General features: G+C 31.8%; 1 protein-coding gene across 3 annotated transcripts in view; it reads left to right on the forward strand.

Moving 5' to 3' along the window:
• LOC127738976 (cleavage and polyadenylation specificity factor subunit 2-like) overlaps nt 1-15,702 on the forward strand; it is a 172,385-nt gene that overhangs the window by 113,057 nt on the left and 43,626 nt on the right. For all 3 annotated transcript variants that reach the window (XM_052250475.1, XM_052250476.1, XM_052250477.1), the window contains exons 11-12: nt 11,597-11,700; nt 12,775-12,883. In XM_052250475.1, coding sequence (XP_052106435.1) covers nt 11,597-11,700; nt 12,775-12,883 — 213 coding nt within the window. The remainder of the gene's footprint in view (nt 1-11,596; nt 11,701-12,774; nt 12,884-15,702) is intronic.

Below are 15,702 nucleotides of genomic sequence, written 5' to 3' on the forward strand. Positions count from 1 at the left end.
AAGATTGCCCTTTATATGATAGCCTCAGAATGTATCGCTTTATATTTTTTAATGCGAATAAGTCAAATAAACATTTTTAGCAGGATTTTATATAATAGTTTGGCATGAATGAAATTTATTGATGGCAGTACTGTTAGATATTTATACCCTGCTTGAGAGTTTCTAAAACAAGGTTTGGTATGCTATTTTCAGTAAAATTGACCTATAAATGCTTTCAAATACCTAAAAATTGTACAATTTTTCTTCTTTAAAGGTTATTTTATGATTTTAAACAGAAAAAAGGGAAAAGTTTTAGAAATTTACCCCAAAAATGTGACAGTCTTGAGGTTTTACACTTTGATCAAGCATTTTTTTTTAAATGACTTTTTGTCGTGTTTTAACATCAAATGCTAACCTTCATAAAATCTTTATTACTGAACCAATTTTTAAAACTAAGATACCATTTTAATCGTTACAGCTAGTAGAACACAGGACATGAATTTGAATTTGAGGCAGGGAAAAAAATTTTCATATTAAGGTAGCACTCCACAGTTAGGTGTGTAGTTTCGCATTTTGGCCCCTGTGGATTTTTCAAATATGATAGCTAGTGTAGAATAAAATTAATTTTTGGATAGCTGAAGATTAAAATAGCCTTCATAGTGGGTTTATAGGAACATCAAGATTATGTAATGTATGTAATATGGGCTGTTTTCTGTATGACAGTCCGTATTTTCAAACCCATACCAAATATTGGTCCGGCAATTATTGTAATGTTTTTTTCCAACTTTTTGTCGCACGAACTTTGCAATTAAATTTTACGAAAAAATGAGGCGAAAGACACCCATTTTTTATTTGATCATTTGGTAGATTTATATCATCAGTTTCTGAAAAGGTATCACTGAAAGGCATTGAAATTCTAGTTTGACCAAATTTTGGGGGAATATGTGACATTTTTACCCCCCTTTTTGCAATATTTTATGGTAAATAAATGCAGAATGTTGCCATGGATACACAAAAAAGGAATTATATTTCACCATTTTAACTTTTAAAAATCAAATCTATGGAAGATACTGATTACATACATATGCACATGTATAACACAAATAGTTAGGTTAATGTATTAGAAAGCCAGGAATAGAAGATGATAAAACATTTTGTGGTTCAATTTTAATGTTTTTTTCTCACTGTGGAGTGCTACCTTATGGCACATCAGAAAGCACAGAAATGCACTTTTTAAGATAAATTTTACCACAAATCTTAAGTCTGTTAGGTTCTTAATGTAGTTCTGAAGGGAAAAAAAATGCTAGGATTGCAATACATCTTAATTTTATTGTTTACTGTCCTTAGCAACCAAATATACACATTTTGACACTAAGACATGTTTCTGTCTTAAATTTGTACTCCATTAGCTTCGCCCTTGTAACCAAAGATTGCCCTTTATATGATAGCCTCAGAATGTATCGCTTTATATTTTTTAATGCGAATAAGTCAAATAAACATTTTTAGCAGGATTTTATATAATAGTTTGGCATGAATGAAATTTATTGATGGCAGTACTGTTAGATATTTATACCCTGCTTGAGAGTTTCTAAAACAAGGTTTGGTATGCTATTTTCAGTAAAATTGACCTATAAATGCTTTCAAATACCTAAAAATTGTACAATTTTTCTTCTTTAAAATATTTTATGATTTTAAACAGAAAAAAGGGAAAAGTTTTAGAAATTTACCCCAAAAATGTGACAGTCTTGAGGTTTTACACTTTGATCAAGCATTTTTTTTTAAATGACTTTTTGTCGTGTTTTAACATCAAATGCTAACCTTCATAAAATCTTTATTACTGAACCAATTTTTAAAACTAAGATACCATTTTAATCGTTACAGCTAGTAGAACACAGGACATGAATTTGAATTTGAGGCAGGGAAAAAAATTTTCATATTAAGGTAGCACTCCACAGTTAGGTGTGTAGTTTCGCATTTTGGCCCCTGTGGATTTTTCAAATATGATAGCTAGTGTAGAATAAAATTAATTTTTGGATAGCTGAAGATTAAAATAGCCTTCATAGTGGGTTTATAGGAACATCAAGATTATGTAATGTATGTAATATGGGCTGTTTTCTGTATGACAGTCCGTATTTTCAAACCCATACCAAATATTGGTCCGGCAATTATTGTAATGTTTTTTTCCAACTTTTTGTCGCACGAACTTTGCAATTAAATTTTACGAAAAAATGAGGCGAAAGACACCCATTTTTTATTTGATCATTTGGTAGATTTATATCATCAGTTTCTGAAAAGGTATCACTGAAAGGCATTGAAATTCTAGTTTGACCAAATTTTGGGGGAATATGTGACATTTTTACCCCCCTTTTTGCAATATTTTATGGTAAATAAATGCAGAATGTTGCCATGGATACACAAAAAAGGAATTATATTTCACCATTTTAACTTTTAAAAATCAAATCTATGGAAGATACTGATTACATACATATGCACATGTATAACACAAATAGTTAGGTTAATGTATTAGAAAGCCAGGAATAGAAGATGATAAAACATTTTGTGGTTCAATTTTAATGTTTTTTTCTCACTGTGGAGTGCTACCTTATGGCACATCAGAAAGCACAGAAATGCACTTTTTAAGATAAATTTTACCACAAATCTTAAGTCTGTTAGGTTCTTAATGTAGTTCTGAAGGGAAAAAAAATGCTAGGATTGCAATACATCTTAATTTTATTGTTTACTGTCCTTAGCAACCAAATATACACATTTTGACACTAAGACATGTTTCTGTCTTAAATTTGTACTCCATTAGCTTCGCCCTTGTAACCAAAGATTGCCCTTTATATGATAGCCTCAGAATGTATCGCTTTATATTTTTTAATGCGAATAAGTCAAATAAACATTTTTAGCAGGATTTTATATAATAGTTTGGCATGAATGAAATTTATTGATGGCAGTACTGTTAGATATTTATACCCTGCTTGAGAGTTTCTAAAACAAGGTTTGGTATGCTATTTTCAGTAAAATTGACCTATAAATGCTTTCAAATACCTAAAAATTGTACAATTTTTCTTCTTTAAAGGTTATTTTATGATTTTAAACAGAAAAAAGGGAAAAGTTTTAGAAATTTACCCCAAAAATGTGACAGTCTTGAGGTTTTACACTTTGATCAAGCATTTTTTTTTAAATGACTTTTTGTCGTGTTTTAACATCAAATGCTAACCTTCATAAAATCTTTATTACTGAACCAATTTTTAAAACTAAGATACCATTTTAATCGTTACAGCTAGTAGAACACAGGACATGAATTTGAATTTGAGGCAGGGAAAAAAATTTTCATATTAAGGTAGCACTCCACAGTTAGGTGTGTAGTTTCGCATTTTGGCCCCTGTGGATTTTTCAAATATGATAGCTAGTGTAGAATAAAATTAATTTTTGGATAGCTGAAGATTAAAATAGCCTTCATAGTGGGTTTATAGGAACATCAAGATTATGTAATGTATGTAATATGGGCTGTTTTCTGTATGACAGTCCGTATTTTCAAACCCATACCAAATATTGGTCCGGCAATTATTGTAATGTTTTTTTCCAACTTTTTGTCGCACGAACTTTGCAATTAAATTTTACGAAAAAATGAGGCGAAAGACACCCATTTTTTATTTGATCATTTGGTAGATTTATATCATCAGTTTCTGAAAAGGTATCACTGAAAGGCATTGAAATTCTAGTTTGACCAAATTTTGGGGGAATATGTGACATTTTTACCCCCCTTTTTGCAATATTTTATGGTAAATAAATGCAGAATGTTGCCATGGATACACAAAAAAGGAATTATATTTCACCATTTTAACTTTTAAAAATCAAATCTATGGAAGATACTGATTACATACATATGCACATGTATAACACAAATAGTTAGGTTAATGTATTAGAAAGCCAGGAATAGAAGATGATAAAACATTTTGTGGTTCAATTTTAATGTTTTTTTCTCACTGTGGAGTGCTACCTTATGGCACATCAGAAAGCACAGAAATGCACTTTTTAAGATAAATTTTACCACAAATCTTAAGTCTGTTAGGTTCTTAATGTAGTTCTGAAGGGAAAAAAAATGCTAGGATTGCAATACATCTTAATTTTATTGTTTACTGTCCTTAGCAACCAAATATACACATTTTGACACTAAGACATGTTTCTGTCTTAAATTTGTACTCCATTAGCTTCGCCCTTGTAACCAAAGATTGCCCTTTATATGATAGCCTCAGAATGTATCGCTTTATATTTTTTAATGCGAATAAGTCAAATAAACATTTTTAGCAGGATTTTATATAATAGTTTGGCATGAATGAAATTTATTGATGGCAGTACTGTTAGATATTTATACCCTGCTTGAGAGTTTCTAAAACAAGGTTTGGTATGCTATTTTCAGTAAAATTGACCTATAAATGCTTTCAAATACCTAAAAATTGTACAATTTTTCTTCTTTAAAATATTTTATGATTTTAAACAGAAAAAAGGGAAAAGTTTTAGAAATTTACCCCAAAAATGTGACAGTCTTGAGGTTTTACACTTTGATCAAGCATTTTTTTTTAAATGACTTTTTGTCATGTTTTAACATCAAATGCTAACCTTCATAAAATCTTTATTACTTAACCCATTTCTCTGACGTCAGTCTATTGTTCTGACTGTAGATTATTTTTCAAGAATCCACTGACCATAGTATTAACTTAAGAGAACTTATATTATAACTTTAAACTTTTAACTTACGATCTTTTATCCTCTCAAAAACGAGTGGCATGTGTAGGATTCGAACCCGCGCGTATTTTCTTCGTAATCAAGTCAGTCTTCAGTCTATGCATAATACCACTAGACCACGATGGCTGACATCAATCATTATATAAATAGTACTCTTAAAGCGCTTACTTGTCAATACATGTCATTTAACTGTATTTCTGTCTCATTGATAATTCGCTTTTGTAATCTAATGAAATATATATATCTTGGTTTGTTCATGTTTATTGAATTTGTTTTATTTTGGGTGTTATTTTTTTTTTAAGAAATGGGTTAAAACTACTTCTTTGACAATAAAAACAGAAACAAAATCATCACCATTATATGAAAATGAAATATATGATACTTCTACATGTTCTAGGATTAAAACAATATTTTGGTCCAGAAAAAAAAATTACAATGAATAAAATTCATTCCGGATACAAGGTTCGAACTTTGCACTGTTAATATCACTGTTATGACAGTCGTTATCAACGACTAGACGATCACGGCTATGAACAGCTTGATGGTAAGTTTGTGAAATCAACATAATTATTCATTGTACATCCGTAGCAAGAGCAATTCTGATGTGGATTCAGAATGCGTACCACAGATAAAACTATTTTACTGACCGGTGAACGATATATGCCAAATGTAATAACGCTAAAATAATCTTAACTTAAATGAAACGGAAACAGTTTAAACAAAATTTAAATATAATTGTTCAATTTAAATCGTAAGCACATAATTTTAATACTTTAAACAGCAATATGAATTATGAAATGACAGATTTATGGCATATATGCTATTAATATTTAATTGACTAAGAACGACATAATGGTGTTACGATTTCATTATACCAAATCACGTTGCTAAATATTATATATATAAATTTTGAAGATTCTAAATTTTGGTAATTAAAATTTTTTAACTTTTCAAAACAAGATGAATAAATTCTGTATATCAATATAAGTCTTTTTGAATAAATTAAATATACCAAAATCTATTTAATTTAAATAATTTGTAATGATTAAAGATTAAATGAAATATGTATATACAAAAATAAAATCTGGTATTAAAAAGGGGAGCTAACACCCCATTTAAGTTATATTAAACTTATGTTAACTTGTCAAATGTCTAAATATAGATGCGAACCGTGTGGATATATTCATTTCCAGCTATTATAGAATAAAAAAGACAAAATACCAAACTTTTTTTATGAAATATTGTTGATTCATTGTCAAAACGTAAAACAGACAGTCACTTTTACTAGAAATGGGTTAAGCTAGAGAATTGATAAGAAGTAGTGGATTCGGAAACGATAATCAACTTGCGACTAAAGTCGCTCGTTGATTATCGTTTACGAATCCACTACTTCTTATCAATTCTCTACTACTGAACCAATTTTTAAAACTAAGATACCATTTTAATCGTTACAGCTAGTAGAACACAGGACATGAATTTGAATTTGAGGCAGGGAAAAAAATTTTCATATTAAGGTAGCACTCCACAGTTAGGTGTGTAGTTTCGCATTTTGGCCCCTGTGGATTTTTCAAATATGATAGCTAGTGTAGAATAAAATTAATTTTTGGATAGCTGAAGATTAAAATAGCCTTCATAGTGGGTTTATAGGAACATCAAGATTATGTAATGTATGTAATATGGGCTGTTTTCTGTATGACAGTCCGTATTTTCATATCCATACCAAATATTGGTCCGGCAATTATTGTAATGTTTTTTTCCAACTTTTTGTCGCACGAACTTTGCAATTAAATTTTACGAAAAAATGAGGCGAAAGACACCCATTTTTTATTTGATCATTTGGTAGATTTATATCATCAGTTTCTGAAAAGGTATCACTGAAAGGCATTGAAATTCTAGTTTGACCAAATTTTGGGGGAATATGTGACATTTTTACCCCCCTTTTTGCAATATTTTATGGTAAATAAATGCAGAATGTTGCCATGGATACACAAAAAAGGAATTATATTTCACCATTTTAACTTTTAAAAATCAAATCTATGGAAGATACTGATTACATACATATGCACATGTATAACACAAACAGTTAGGTTAATGTATTAGAAAGCCAGGAATAGAAGATGATAAAACATTTTGTGGTTCAATTTTAATGTTTTTTTCTAACTGTGGAGTGCTACCTAAACTTATTCAAGTCTTTCTAAATTATGTTAATTAAGTCTCCCAAACGAAATTTGGGAAGACTTATTGGTTTTGCTCAGTTCTTATTATTATTATTATTATTCTTCCTCTTCCTCTTCCGCCGATTTTAAATTTGAACTTGTCCGCACCCGTTCTCCAAAACCGCTGGTCAGATTAACTTAGGGTTTCACAAAATGTTAGACTAACATGTCTAATGGTGCAATCAGGGTTTTGTTTGTGCAATGGGGTTTATAAAGGGGTACTTTGAGGGGCAAAAAGAAAGGAGGGTTTTACTATAGAAGCACATTAAATGAAATACAGGGTTAGTCCCCAGGGGTCATCCCCACCCCCTGCCATTTAAGAAAGTTCTAATACCTTGTAAGTGGTCAAGATCCCCACCCCTAAACCATATATATTCTGGTTTGTCATGCTAATATGGTTTGAATGATATACAGGGTTAGTCCCCAGGGGTCATCCCGACCCCCTGTCATTTGAGAAAGTTCTAATATCTTGTAAATTGTCAAGATCCCCACCCCTAAACCATATATATTCTGGTTTGTCATGATGAAGCACATCAAATGAAATACAGGGTTAGTCCCCAGGGGTCACCCCCACCCCCTGCCATTTAAGAAAGTTCTAATATCTTGTAAGTGGTCAAGATCCCCACCCCTAAACCATATATATTCTGGTTTGTCATGCAAAGATGGTTTGAATGATATACAGGGTTAGTCCCCAGGGGTCATCCTGACCCCCTGCCATTTGAGAAAGTTCTAATATCTTGTAAATGGTCGAGATCCCCACCCCTAAACCATACATTTTCTGGTTTGTCATGATGAAGCACATCAAATGAAATACAGGGTTTGTCCCCAGGGGTCACCCCCACCCCCTGCCATTTAAGAAAGTTCTAATATCTTGTAAGTGGTCAAGATCCCCACCCCTAAACCATATATATTCTGGTTTGTCATGCAAAGATGGTTTGAATGATATACAGGGTTAGTCCCCAGGGGTCATGACCCCCTGCCATTTGAGAAAGTTCTAATATCTTGTAAATGGTCGAGATCCCCACCCCTAAACCATACATTTTCTGGTTTGTCATGATGAAGCACATCAAATGAAATACAGGGTTTGTCCCCAGGGGTCACCCCCACCCCCTGCCATTTAAGAAAGTTCTAATATCTTGTAAGTGGTCAAGATCCCCACCCCTAAACCATATATATTCTGGTTTGTCATGCTAAGATGGTTTGAATGATATACAGGGTTAGTCCCCAGGGGTCATCCCGACCCCCTGCCATTTGAGAAAGTTCTAATATCTTGTAAATGGTCGAGATCCCCACCCCTAAACCATATATATTCCTGTTTGTCATGTCTTGAACATTTGAATGACGTATAGGGTCAGTCCCCAGGGGTTCCCCCAACCCCCAATGTTCTAGTATCTTGTAAATGGTCGAGATCCCCACCCCTAAACCATATATATTCTGGTTTGTCATGCCAAGATGATTTGAATGACATACAGGGTTAGTCCCCAGGCATCACTAATGCATACAACTTTATTATACCAAACCAATTTTCACTGGACTTTGCCCAATGTCAGACGACCCTGGGAATTACGAATTATGGGAGCTTCGTTTGGGAGACTTCGTAACAGCATCCTGTTACAATCATTTCTTGTTTATTCAAGCCTTTCAAAATTATGGTAATTTATGCAAGCTTTTCAAAATTATATTAATTTATTATACCCCACGCAACGAGTTGCAGAGGGTATAATGTTTTTGACCCGTCCGTCCGTCTGTCAGTCCGTCAGTCCTGTTTCTTGTCATCGCAACTCCTCTCAAACCACACAACAGAATTTCACGTAACCTTTTTAGATAATAAGGACATACTATGCAGTTGTGTATATCGACAGGAAATTACGATTCAATTCTTTTTCTAGGAGTTACGCCCCTTTGAACTTATTTACTTTAATGTACTACTGCAACAGTTTGTCATCGCAACTCCTCTCAAACCACACAACAGAATTTCATGAAACCTTTTCAGATAATAAGGACATACTACGTAGATGTGCATATCGACAGGAAATTACGATTCAATTTTTTTTCCAGGAGTTACGCCCCTTTGAACTTATTTGCCCAATATACTACTGCAACCTTTTTTCATTGCAACTCCTCTCAAACCACACAACAGAATTTCATGAAACCTTTTCAGATAATAAGGACATACTATGTAGATGTGCATATCGACAAGAAATTACGATTCAATTTTTTTTCCAGGAGTTACGCCCCTTTGAACTTATTTGCCCAATATACTACTGCAACCTTTTGTCATCGCAACTCCTCTCAAACCACACAACAGAGTTTCATGAAACCTTTTCAGATAATAAGGACATACTACGTAGATGTGCATAACGACAGGAAATTACGATTCAATTTTTTTCCAGGAGTTACGCTCCTTTGAACTTATTTGCCCAATATACTACTGCAACCTTTTGTCATCGCAACTCCTCTCAAACCACACAACAGAATTTCATGAAACTGTGTAGATAATAAGGACATACTATGTAGATGTGCATATTGACAGGAAATTATGATTCAATTTTTTTTTCTGATACAATTTTTTTTTCTTACACTTATTTTATTTCTCCAATGACAATGTGGGGACGTGGGGTTCTTTCATTGATAAATGAACAGGTTGATATAATTTGACACTTTCTTGCAGAAAATCACTTGTGATGTCATAAACATGTTGAGATTGGCATAAATTTGACCTAAAATGACTTTTTAAGATGGTTTTTATAAACAAAATAGATATGACAGACAAAAACCATTGACAACCACTGAATTACAGGCTTCTTATTTGTGTATAAAATTTTATAGAAATCCTTGGCAAAAGATTGTTCAGAAAATGTATTGTAACAGAATTAGAGTCTAGAAGAAAGATAAAACTGCTAATCTGACCTCTTGATCTTAAATAATGTTATGCTATGGTTTAGTATATGGATTCATTGAACAATATGATCAGAGAAAATAAAAATTTTCCTGTCCCATATTTTATTGAACTTTCCATAAAATGATATCTGCGTCAATGGATTCTTTTATTTTTAAATCTTTTGTTTTCAAGTATTATCTAAGTTTTATTGTGTTAAAAAATACTGATTGCTTCCATCTTGTTAACCTTTTAAAAAATCTTATTTTTTCTTCATCAGCAGGTTTTTGATATTTAATCAAATTTTGTAAGATTTCAGAAATCTATGATCAGCATCCGTCATTACTGTCAAATATTGAATATAAGACCAATTTCTGTTGTACTTATGGAAACGTTCACAGTAAATGACCTCCTGTGTTGAAAAGGTCAAGATGTTGTGGGAGAATTCATTAACATATACACTTATAAAGGGGAGAAATCATTACAATATTCAAGCAGCGAGGAAGATAAAGATGACATGTCACATGATTATAGTGCATGGTGGGATATTGATCACATGACTGATGAGACAACTTCCTGAGGAAACAGTGCATGAAATTAATGAAATAAATTAAAACTTCCAAGTTTGGCATTCTTTAATGGATAACAAAAACAAGCCAAGACATAAACAGGAAACTCAAACTGAGTTGTTGATTGATTATCCACGGAAAGAACATAGTTTAACCTAAAACAAAAATCTAAAACAATTGTGACAGATCTTGCTAGGTTAATTTAGTATATATCCTGCCATTCTTCCTTTACAATAAACTGTTGGAATAATTTTATATGTGTCTTTGATTATCTTAGCTTTGAATCTTATCTGACATGTGTTATTGGAAAGTTTAAACTGTAATGTTTTGTCTCTGGTGACAAAAAAAAATCATAGAAATAATTAAGAAGCCATATCTTTAGTTATACTAGCAGACTGGAAAGATTGTTTTGGTATTCAGAGAGTGCAAAGCCTGTTAGATAATCACAGTAATTAGGTGACTGGACTGCCTGCCAATCGGTGGAGACATGTAGCAATGAGCTTTTCCAACCATCCTTTATAAATTGTTTCCGCTCTCTAATTTATTAAACCCTTTTGAATTCTGTAGTAAAAGTTGTTATGGTTATTCACCACTGCTAGAATGTGTATAATATATACAGAAGAAAGCCATTATAAAAAGATTAGTTAAATTAGCCACCCCTGTTCACTTGTATCAAAGTTATTTCCACCTCTTTTAACTGTATGACCCCTTGTAGTTTGAGTTGAAACTTGGCCTAATTTTTTCATTACTAATAGATAGAGTGTCATGAACATGGAAGAAAACCATACATTAATGCTCATGTTAACAAAATAGTTGTACTTACTCAGTCACTGATACCGGCTTGATATTATCAGGTGCAAAAAGGGTACATTGAAGGTCATGGTGGAAACATCACAAATCTTTTCCAATCTGTACTAGTGGATATTTCAATGTCTTTTCAAGCTTTGTAACACAATAATCATATGTATGAAAGATGACTTTGGTTTGCCTCAACCAAATGTTATGAAATTTATACACAATGCTTATTACCACAAAACACATATCAAGTTTTAATTTGGGTTGCGTCACTTTTACTGTTCTAGAGTTATGTCCCTTTATATCATTATATGCAAGCGGGGGGTATCATCTGTGTCCCATAGACACATTCTCTATTTATTTGTAATTAATAAGGTATATCATATCTCACATTGCTTATTTAACAGATAAGAAGAAGAGTAAAGTTGGAAGGAGCAGAACTAGATGAATTTATGAAGAAGAAACAAGACAAAGAAAATGAAGAAGCAAGAAAAAAGGCCCAAGAAAGGAGGTATAAAGCTGTTGTGTGTTCTGTGGCAAAGGGAGATGTATTATGGTATTATTTGTCTTAAAAACCAAAAAAATTAGGTGAAATTTGACTTCAAGTAATGAAAGGTAAAAGTCTTAATTGTTAAGTTCTATTATGAACATTAAACACGATATTAAGATTAAAAGATGGCATCAACTAAGAAAATTTTGAAAAATACAAAAATTGCTTAGTTTTGATATGTTTTTATGAGTGGGAAATATAAAATGCATGTTAGAACCACTAATATTTGAATGATAGGTGTTGTTCATTCAATATCAACCCTGTGGTAAATTGTGCCATTGCCATGGTTGTTATAACTCTGCTTAATAAAACAGGTAGTATATGTATATAGGGATTGTTATGTTGGTTGGTTTGTTCATTCATCTGTTTGTCTGCTATTGTTTCAACAATTCCTCATTAATTAATTAGTGACCAGATTTCAGTGAAACTTTCAGAAAATCTCAAGTGCCTAATGCCATTGTACAACTCTTGTTTTAGGGGCTTTCCATAGCAAAACATAGACATGCCAATAGCCATTGTAATCTATATCTCCTCCAGAAGCAACAGCTTTAAATCTTCAGTACTAGTTTATTCTCTTATTGATATATGAGATAAAATTATTTTTGTCTTGCGATAATGTAAAATCATTGCATTGTTATTTACTTGGCCACAAGGTCTTAATCAGCTAATCATTGAACATAATGGTTCAATCATTTTTTTCGGTGAACTTGCTTATATATATTTGATATGTTTATATTGATGTAAAATGACATAGGTTAAAAGAAATACAAACATAACAATTTGTATTTGTTTCCTTTTCAATGTGCTGGCATTTTTGTAAACATTTTTTCAAAATTTTTGAAAGAATCTGCCTAGATTACTGGAAACTTTGGAAGTACTGTTAGATCTTTCTGGTTGATTTATACCTTAACAAGTTGTAATTTCTTTCATAAGGTCATGTACATGCCCTATCTTAAGGAAAAAACACCAGACAAATCCATTTTTATTTTGTCGTAGATAAAATTTGATATATATACAATCAATATATTTTGACAGAGAGTTAGAAGATGAATCAAGTGATGAGAGCGAAGCTGAAATGGACATTGATGTATATTCCACAGTAGGAGGACAAAAGGCCAAACACGATCTCATGATGAAAAGTGAAGTATGTTTCAACCAGTCTTGTAATGTTACCTTGTGCTTGAAAATGTGATTGGTCGTTTATTATCTGATGATAGGTCAATACAACAATATTGTACTCTTTGGGCACTGATTCTTGTTATACCCTGGCTCCAAAGGAAAAGGAGGCGGGTGTACTGCTATTTGTCTGGCCGTCCCATGAAATGTTCGTCCCATTTTAAAGTTTTAAAAAGGCAAACAATGTGATTGTAAAAAGAAAAAAGACCAATAGACAATTACCCACAAATTTCTTATTTACACTTAAAAAAACACAAACACCACTAAAAAAGGGGTGAAACTGATCAGATCATAGGGTCAAAATATGTTCGCTACTAGAGGAAACTACAGCTTGCAATCCTAGTCAACTAAGGTCGTAGTCTATAGTACCTTACCATTAGTGGGGTTTCAAACTCTCAACCTCTCTGGTGACCGGCTAGCGAACACTGTAGATCAAATACTTAGACTTCTTTGCAACCAAGGCACCTACATTAAAAAGAGATGCAGGTTATACCCCAATTATACAGCAATGCAGCATCACACAAAAAAAACAATACTTTTAGAGCTAGAGGTAAAAAACTGACAGGTGTCTTTGCCTTTAAGAAAAGGATCAATTGAAACAAGGTTTTTTCATCATAGATTTGTTTTAAACTTTGTGAACATATATCAGATAAATGATTGATTGTACTTTGTTTAACATTCAATGGCAAATATTGTATGCATATTCAGGAAGATATCAGATAAAAGAAAATTGCATTTTGGTAGTAAAATTTATGTTTGATGAATCTCAAAATCAACAGATTTATTTACGTAAGAAATAAACAAAACAACACAGTACTTGACATAACTTGTGTTTGTTTTCAGCTAGATGATTTTGTTTTGATTGTGAAAATTTGATTCAATAAAAAAATGATGAATACTCTTTCTCAGTCTCATTTGATAATTTTCAAAAAGTCAGCTGTTAGCCTCTTAGAACTTGTACTTAAAACTCATTATTGAAAGTCCGAAAAATTGTTTGTTCCTGCCAAACTTGTTAAAGTTTGTTTTGAATTTCTGTGTGACTTTTATGGTGCATCAGGATCTTGTTCAGTTGGTTGATTTGTCCAATTAAAGCTATAGAATTGTTATTAAATATATTTATCATTTTGCCTGAAAGCTTTAGTTCAATTTTAAATTTTGATAGAAATGAGTTTTATTAATGTAGTTTTGACACAGTTGACAAATGTATCACAAAATATTCTCAGAATGTCATAGAATCTTCACTTTATTGCAATATTTAGTTGTAATTTAAGTAAATGCTTTCAGTTATGAGACTTTGATATAAATTTTTCTGAGATGGAATTTTCAAATTTAACATTAAGCTATAATGTAATTAAATGATTTGTTGCGTTTAATGAATTGCAATAAGCGTAAGATTGAATTTCTTGAAATTATCCAAAGAAATTTTTAAAATGTAAATTTTAGACCAAGTTTTTATCTTTAAATTCTGTGAATGATCTTTTAAGTGGAGAATACTTTTAGCTACAAATTGAAACAAATGAGTCTTTATTTCCGTGTGAGTACCATAATCTGCGTGTTATCCTCCTAAAAATACAAATCAATTGCGTAAATTTTCAAGTATTTCTTTTTATAGAAAGACCATTCCTGTGGAGTTAGGATTAAAGCAAATGTTCTATTTTTCTTCTTTTGACAAAATGTCAAAGACTATAATACATAAAAATGGATAATTTCAACTCTCCTTAACAGGATTGGTAAATTAATCCATCTTTTGAAATTACAAATTGCATTTGAGAAGTTTTCATGCTGTAACAGTTAAATTGTTTTAATTTTTCTTTCAAAGTAGAAAATAGTTGATTTCAGACGTCATCAGAGTATTATAACTACAAAATTATCAAATCTCAAACAGCAATTTATCAGTTATTTTTAAACTACTTTTTTCTTTTTATGGGTCCTCTTGCATCATTGTCTTCCTCGTCATCTATGTCATAGTTTGTTGATATATAACTCTGAAGAAGAAAAAATGTGAGACAGAAGTTGCCTAGATTCTTCTTTAGGGTACAAAGTTGTGCACCTGCTATTTTTTATTTTTTTTTGTATCTTAGCGATATTTGGGGTTTTTCCGATTCAACACACATCTTCCTTAGAAAACTCCCATATTCATCATAAAAGCAAAGTTAAATTTTTCTTCTTGCTCATAAAGATTTTGACCTCTTTTTGTCCCCCGCGTAACGCATAGAAATACTGTCCATCAGTCTGTGAGACCATCCTTCCGGTATATTAGGGCTCTCACGTGTACAATTCTTGCCAGATTTTTATCATCAATTATTTTTAAAAGAGTTATGCCCCTTGGAAATGTTAATAATATGGAAAATTGCATCTTTAGCGCTCTCATTCGTTCAATTCTTGCCAGATTTTTATGAAACTTATATCATAGGTTCATATTAGCAATGTCTTGGACTAGTTCGAAAATCAGTGCCGATCAATTATTTTTAAAAGAGTTATGCCCCTTGAAAATATTGATTATGCGGAAAATTGCATTGTTAGCACTCTCATAAGTTTGATTCTTGCAAGAATTATATGAAACTGATATCAGAGGTTTACATCAGCAATATCTTTGACACTTTTATGGATAAGTGATGATCAAATATTTTTAATGAGTTATGCCCCTTGGAAATATTGATTATAATGGAAATCACATTGTATTTGCCCTGAAGCCTTCATTTCTCTAAGATATTAATAAAAAGTCTTATAGAACAAACAAAAAATTCTTTTTTTAGTTATTGCCCTTGTACCTTGAAAAGATAAAAT

Source organism: Mytilus californianus, unplaced genomic scaffold (assembly GCF_021869535.1).
Source record: "Mytilus californianus isolate M0D057914Y unplaced genomic scaffold, xbMytCali1.0.p SCAF_4, whole genome shotgun sequence".
Classification (NCBI taxonomy): Eukaryota; Metazoa; Mollusca; class Bivalvia; order Mytilida; family Mytilidae; genus Mytilus; species Mytilus californianus.